This window comes from Diprion similis, chromosome 2 (genome assembly GCF_021155765.1).
Source record: "Diprion similis isolate iyDipSimi1 chromosome 2, iyDipSimi1.1, whole genome shotgun sequence".
NCBI lineage: Eukaryota > Metazoa > Arthropoda > Insecta > Hymenoptera > Diprionidae > Diprion > Diprion similis.
Window position 1 is genome coordinate 6,594,289 of NC_060106.1, and position 8,264 is coordinate 6,602,552.

Below are 8,264 nucleotides of genomic sequence, written 5' to 3' on the forward strand. Positions count from 1 at the left end.
AAAATTAAGAGGGATTTACTTTCCACTGTCAGATATCGCTTGCTTGGCATGCAGCGATTGAGCGATGCCTCGATTGAATGAGAAACAGCTGGAAGAAATGCAAGTGTGTTCCATGGACGGAATGGAAATTAGATGTCGTCGAATTTGCCGGCTAATAATTGTTGAGTTGGCAGAGAATGGCAACACGCGGATCCTAAGGACTACATCTTCAGCCTACTAATCGTCACCGATGGAGACACTCGCACCGTGACCCCAGTTAGCAGGCCATTTCTCAAACCGGATGTGAGCATGTTTCGCTCTAAGATGCGAAGTCAGGTGCTACTGCTGGGTTTTTCGACTTAATTAACTCGAGAAACGAGTCTCTGTGTCTAACAGCTTTGCTCCTGATCTTCGTGCCCCGGAACTTGGAGTAACAAATTTACCTCGCACAGCGGCAAGGCGGTCTCGGTTGCTGGATAAATTATCACGCCCGTAAATCTAACGGTGGGAACCATTAAGAGGTCATTTTTCGGGGGAAACAAGAAACCATGGGTCAAAATTTCGGCCCTAACAGTTTTCAGCCGGATACTAAATAAGCATGCTTCAATTTTCACTGTTTTTTTAACGCAAGTTCAGGTATTGGGGAAAATGAATCGCAGAGAAACAAATCAAATTCTTATCCGCCAAAAAAACGATGACGTTGAAACGCTTAGCTATAATTTGATAGGGTCAAATATTTAGCTTGAATGTAATCTGAACCAGGTTTAACTCAAATGGTAATAAAATCGTGGATCGTTTTTTATACGCATTATAGGATATGTGATTCCGTGCGCTATTAAAACACATACACAGAAGTTCTCAGAACCATCAAAACGCGTATTTCTTCCATGAATCGTTAATGTGTGTGATTGAACGACTCGTTTCGCACCGACAAAGAAAAACGGTTGAATTTAATTAACATTACGCTGCAAAGTAACTTCTTACATCTTGTTCGAAGATCTGCCATTAATATTGAATATGACGTCAGAAACACATGGATCAGGTAACGCGGATTCGAAGCAGTACTTTGTGTTCCCATAATTTTCTAATATGGAAAATGTCCATGTAATGTTTATTTTTAAATCTTTTGGGATAATATAGCCGGTAGAATATTCCCTAAAATCAACATTACGGGGAAAAATGGTTCATTTAACACAACACCACTTAGTCGTCAATTTAAACCTCCAGCAATTATTGCTGGATATAAAATATCACGGAATAATTATTCAACTCCTTATATAAGCTTGTTTATTTACGAACGATTTAAGCCTTATTTATAGATTATTAAGAGATAATGCGATGCTCAGCATAGTAATAAATTCTTCACGCACACACGGTGGCGCAGTCGTGTGTGTTTGAAACTTTTATTTATTTTGTTACTTCACGAATGTAACACGAATAACGTGAAGCACCTGAAATAGGAAATCCTTGTAGTCATCGGAAGTGTTCTTCCGGCGGGACGGATCTCGGCTATAAAATTCTCTCATCATATAATTTATGTCGTGAGATGAAGGAGGATGATGGTATTTAGTAGAGAGAAATGGAGTGCGACAAGTTCGCGTCCATCTTAGACGCAACAAACAATAAACAGCCTAAATATAACGCGTCACTGGCTCCGTGTGTGCGATACGAAATATTCGTTTTATCACTCACACACGAAGATGCTTCGACGCACAGTTCGGTGTTAGTGGAATGGCTTTTAAAAGGCGTCGACTTAAGAGGCCGTTTTTTCTCATCCTCGTATCAATTTTCTTTTCATTCGATGCTCCTAGCGGCTAATAGCTTTGCACTCCCCGATCCAGATGCATCCGTGTTATACTCACGTCCAGAGTGACGCTGCCCTTTCTTATAACCAAAAAAATACAGAGAGAGAGAGAGAGAGAGAGAGAGAGAGAGAGAATAGAAAAAATCCTAACCACGATCCAAACTGAGATTCGAATGTACTCAATATACGAAAATGAAATGGTGAAACTTAGCAGGCCGAGTAGCTGACTGCGCATGCGCAAGAAAATTGAATCCTATTCGTCAGTGAAGGTCGTATCGCGGCGATATTTTCGTCTGCAATACAGGGGAGCCAATTCACTCGAAACGGGACATGAAATATCAAACTTTCTCGTGTTGAGTGATGAATTGAAACGAAGTTGTTTATGCTCGTATGAACACGCGTAGCAGTCATCAGTCATCGGTCTTAAGAAAATTTGCATCACGTGTTATGTAACATCCATAAGCCACGCTTGACAACTGAAGTTTCAGTATACGAGAAGGCGGCTGACAAAGTGGATGGATTGTCATTGTATTTGGATCAAACTTTTGACTTTGATTTACATGCATTGTTTTATTAAAATCAATCAATAGGAAATGCCATGTGTGCAGTGCCTACAATGTCTCAAACATAACTACCATCAACTTACTTCAAATTTCAAGACAGTATTCTCAGATAGTACACACTCTTTGCCACGATCCCACTTTTCTTTTCAAAAAATAAGATCCTTGAGGTTGAAATTAGATTTTACATTCAAAATTAACAGTTTTTTTTTTATTCCTTTAAAAAAAATAACAGGACTATCGCAAAGAGAATAAACATTCCAAAAATACTGCCTCCAAATTGAAACAAATCGGTTACCCACTTTTGAGATATCATAGGCACCGCAAAACATGTCACCTGTCAATAAGAAAGTTTCTTATACTGTTAGTAAAATTGAACTAAACGTAAGTCCCAGCAGGTCCACTTTATGTTTGAGTTATTTGTTACATTTCTGTTAGTAAATATGACACAAATTATTGTTATGTCAACATTTGAATTGCCATATCAACATTTTATTTGTACTTTATACTGTTTTCTTACCTAGTAATACATTAAAAAGTGGTTAAATCGATCTAAAAATGTTATTGGACCTGCTGAGACATTTTTTTCCTAACCGTGTACTAATTGATTCTAATAGAATAAAAATATGTTAACGAAGCTCGATCAAAAGTCTCTGGAATAAAATAAACCCCAATCGGATTAAATAACTAATTACATTGATGTAATTTCCCAAAATTCATCCACTTTTTCGGCCATCTACTCCTACCGACGCTATCTTGCAACTTCGGATAACCTACACGTACTGCAGGGTGTCCTGATAATCACGAAAGTTTCCCGGAAACTTTATAGAGAGTCACGCGTCCCTGAACAACGAGATAACAAGCTCGGGTTACCGAAAACGGACCCGATCCGCCACCCCTAAGCTCAAAATCCTTCCGCGCTGAAAGAACTTCTGCCTCACCTCATCTTCTCGGGTCGAGATAAACCGAGGGGGACGGAAACTGAATGAGTAAATATTTGTCTTATCCAAATATAAACCGAGATTTACAAAAGTCCTCGATGGAGCTGTTAAGCCGTATTTATTCCAGGCTCACGCACACACCCCTCGATATATTTACCGTCTCTCTATTTACGTTAGTCCACTGCACGCATTCACCCTTTCGAAAATTTGTGTCTTTTGTTTTGGGCCCGAAATATTGAAATTACCAAAAGTTTAAAATTCCGATCAATTCTTATCGTCCGCTTTAAATTTGCGCAAGGGATCGAAACGTTTCGCTCTGGAAACTCTGGGAAAATCATCATCTTCGAGAATTTTGGGACAACGATAATATAATTTTCGCTTGAAAAAAGTTTCGCGTCCTTATCCCCGCAGCAGACTCGCTCGTCTAGCTTAAGATCTTATCAGCGGAACGAGTTCAGTTCTGCAGGCGGTATACCGCAGGGACATCGGAGATCGGACCTCGTTGCTCCATCGGTGGCTGCAGGACCTGGTGGCCCTGCAGCCTCTCCAGTTGCACCGCATCGATTCTTACCGGGGAACAAATGATGCTCAAGCCGAAGCGTCGTGCCTCCGTTTGGTTTCTAAACAGTTAAGAAGAGCGCGGGTCTCCGAGGAAGCTTTCTGTCCGGTAAACTAAGGGGCCAATTTAAATCTCAGACAGAGCGACCGGAGTCGACCTCCCGCAAGCTTTGTTTGTCTGGCTCTGGCTTGATTCTATAACGAAGAGAAACGCGGCCTTTGTTTTACTTTTCATTTTTCCATGCTTTTTATTGTTTTATTTTTATTTATTTTTTTATTTTATTTTTCTCTTTTTCCTTTTTGTCAACTACGGATGACTGACTGGCTTACACTGAACCGCCTCCTTCGGTAATGCTAATAGGCCAGGGACACAGTTGGATGGAGCATCTTACGAACCTGACAATCCTTCCATTTATGACATTTCACAATATGTACCTACACCCATTTATTACCAAACTATAAAATATTCTGTATGTTTATCCGAACTGTTTGTCTTTCTGTTCCGGTATGTATATTAAGGTGAGTCAGTGCACGTTCGATCACTTTAGAAAATTCAGAGTGAAGTGTAATAAGTCTTATGGTGCAATCAACTTCAAATCATTGGTTAGTATGATTTATTAGAATTACGGGAGGCTGAATAATGAACGATTATTATTCTTTAATTCTACCACTTTTCTTCTTTGACCTCGTGGATTTTTTTTTAAATTTGACCGTTTTTAACAATTGTTGACAAAAACGTTGTATGCAGTATATCAGATTTTTTAATTCTACCCTTTTGGGAATTTTCTATTTTTTTTCACGAAAAATGTATCTTAAAAAATATTACTCGCAGCATATAAATTGTGACGTAAAATTTGTAGTTCTTCTGTACGTTACTAAGAACTTTTTTATGGTGGTGACTTTTCGTTGAAAAAAATTCCTTGGTTAAATCTGCGGAACTATGTAGCCGAATGTATCGGTAACTCGTAAAATGAAAAAAATGGCTTTATTTTCCAACGAAAATTAAACGCCATAATATCAATAAAAAAAATGGTGTAAAATTCATTGATAAGTTGATAAAAAAAAGAACAATAATTTCATTTGAACATTTTTTTTTTTTCGCAATTTGTATTTTAACGGTACATTTACTGGATTAAAAGTTGAGTATTTGTCAATCGGTTGGAGTTAAAAGACTGAGTTGGTGAACGGAAAGTCGATTCAACCAGTTCTGCATATTGGCGAAGTTTCAAATAATTCCCTAACATAAGTAAAAAGAAATCGCTGAGTTTACACAGAATACGTACTTTGATTAAAAATACCAACTAAGCAACTTTAACTTGATAATTATATTCTTGCGATGTACACGTGTTGAAGAAAACTTCAGCAAAAACATTTCAGTATTGAGATAAAATTGCATCATTCGATTTCGCCGAAATTGTCTTGCTGATAAGACGACATATTTACAAGTAGTAATATGTTTTATTAGCTACAATCATGCTTTCAACGACAAACAAATGATAACCAAATAAATTCTACAAATTTGTTACACGAAACATCTGCTTCAATTACTAAGCTATAATTTATTTGTTGACAAATGCAATTTTCGCAATATTTTATAATGTTTTCTGTATGCAAAAGTACGGATATGCATTTCAAAGCTAGAAAATGATACCAATTAGTTAATTTGTTTGTTTACAGTCTGGAGTGGAAATCTACTCACGGTGACCAGAGTAAAAAGTAACCTTTGTTTGCCCATGCACCTAGACTAACCACAGTGTTGAAGCTATTGACAACGGAAAAAATCCCAGAAGACGAACTAACCAACCAACACTATTGCAATACTTCAGAATGCTCTTTGCGGTCCATCGTAAAACACTAAATTACAGTGTTCTCAGAAAAAAGCGAGTTCGTAATTTCGAAATTACATGTTTTCAGAAGTGCCTCAAATTCTCATCGATTCATTTGTACTTATTCTTCTGAAGAATGAACACATAACATTAGTGGATTGCTCATGTTTAATGCAATGTTTTCCTTCTGAGAGAAATTCAAGTTTTATTGAACACCGAAAGATAAATTTGTGTGTTTACCAATGAATTTACCCAGAGACACTTGTTTTTTTATTTGAATCAATTAAATATTTTGACGGTTGAAAGATCCCTAATTATTTAATGATTCTGATATGATTTTCACTTGTCCTTGGTGAAAATAAAATTGACAATAAATATATGTATTTATTATAAATAAGCAAACTTTGCTCTCGAGATCAGTCGAAGATTCATTCGTTATATTATTGTTCAAATAAAGTTGTCTCAATTAATCGATGTCCCAAAACCTGATTCTAATTTAATATAATTTTATATTCTATAAAAAAATTAAGGAAAAGCTCATATCAATGGCAAGAAATGTTAGGAATTTTTAATAAGACATCGTTATTGAAAACTTACTGTGTTCACAAAGTTATCCTTTAAAACTTGACGTCTTCTATGGCGAATGGATAAATCGTAGAATTTTCGAAGCGATGCAAAATTCAAAGAATCCATAGCTATACTAAGTATCTAAGAAAACAGTCCGAGGATTTCAACGTTGGATTTGGATCAAACACCCTTAAAAATTGCAGGACCGCGAGATACGCTTTCGCTGAGTGATTATTTGTTTTAGCTGCATCACTAATGATACATCGTTTTTGCATTCGGCCGATTGAATCGTGGGCTAAGTGAACAGAGGTCACCAAAGCAATAAATGTCGTGGTCACGAAGTTTTATCTGTGTCGTTGAATGAATAATAATGATTTCACCCGAATCGTGACGTAATTGAACAAAAATGATATCCAAGATGTACGCCTTCTTCTCCGTGACTGACGCGGTCATAAATCGCTAAACGACACCCAAAAGAGCTCCCCGAATATTTAGGTATGACGCATGTTTTCAATGCGTGGCTAATCAAATGTGCGAAACAGTGTAAAAACCTCTCTTTTTTTGCTGGTGTGTCAAGTATTGACAAAACGATACTTCTAGCAGCTACTCACCGTCTGGTTGTTACCAATGGCCACGTTTATCAATGCCAGAAAAAGACCACAACGGATGACCGCCGCTCGGCCGTTGCAGGTCATCTTCGTTTCGGTGATTCCAGGTGTGGCTCTGCTCGATTCAGGCGTGACGATTCTTATCAGAATCGGTTGAAGCACACCATCATCACCCGTAAATTATAAGTACACTTGAAAAGGGTTCATGAGTAAACGTTCATCGTCGAACACTTCTCAACTCGTGATTGAACTGTCTGATGATGTGTTTGTTTAAGAACCAAGGTGATAGTGCGGCGTTCACGTGCTTTGAAAGAAGTCAATGTCCCGATCATCGTATAACAATTTCATTCGCCACTTTTCACACGTATTTAATTTCCATGATCTGGATAAAAAAATACTGCAATTGTCACCACAATCGTAACGTATAAAGGAAGTAAGTGAACGCGCTTTGCTAAGCGGATTTGCGTCACTTGTACTGCCTTTCACGCATCATCACCGCAACCGCGAACTTCCCGAAACGTTACACTTCTAACTGCACGACACTTATACGGATCAAGTGACATAATCATATAGTCATGTATCGCTCAAGTTATCCGTATCACATCATGCAGCTGTATCACCGAGCGTTTTCTACCGGTTATACAAATTTATCACAGTGATGACCTGGCCTCAGGTTATTACCGAAAATAATTCACCGGCTTCGCATGATTTCAGATGATGTAGCTGTTCCGACAATTCTAGTTATACGACCGCTCTTCGGGGTCTGATAAACCAGTACCACTCGCGCACGTGGTCATGGTACGACTGAGTGAATTGCGGGGGAAGTATCAACAGAGGCTGTTGGCTGTTGCCTCTTGCCTCCTGCCTCTTGCCTGTCGGCTGTTGGCTGTCGGGATGCGGCAGAGCCGGAAGAAATTCTGCCTAGGTGGGAGGGGGAAAAAGCGCCAGGAATATCAACCGATGATTCGCCCCACGAGGGGATCATCGTGATATTAATTCATAGACGAGACTTTGAAAACTTCAGGATTCATCGTCACATCGATCCAATACGCGACACTTCCTTGTGACACGATAGTTGTATTTGCTGTAGTGCAGATTTTTCGTCATGGCAATATTGAGTGACTCTTCCAACGTTAAATTTTCACTATTACACACGGATTGGAAAGTGTTTTGCGCTGTTTTTTACGCGCCTCGCGAACACGGACCTCATTATAGTTGCTCTTTCGATGTTAATGGCTCTATCTATCTTAGCTAGGACCCTGAAGGTGGGTGGGTTGGTATTAATTTTTCGTTAAGATATGACCTCCTAAACTGAAGCGAAATATACTCCAAGCCTGATAGGTGGGGGCGTTATAAACTGTGTCAGAATTAGCATTAATCGAATGCACCGGCAATTAATATCTTTTCACGTAATGCGAGTC

At 38.5% G+C, this 8,264-nt stretch overlaps 1 protein-coding gene across 2 annotated transcripts in view; it reads right to left on the reverse strand.

The window, feature by feature from the left end:
- LOC124416154 (transmembrane protease serine 5-like) overlaps nt 1-7,636 on the reverse strand; it is a 57,143-nt gene extending 49,507 nt beyond the window's left edge. For both annotated transcript variants that reach the window (XM_046897075.1, XM_046897074.1), the window contains exon 1: nt 6,847-7,636. In XM_046897075.1, coding sequence (XP_046753031.1) covers nt 6,847-6,930 — 84 coding nt within the window. In that variant the 5' untranslated portion in view covers nt 6,931-7,636. The remainder of the gene's footprint in view (nt 1-6,846) is intronic.
- Nucleotides 7,637-8,264: the final 628 nt, after the last annotated feature.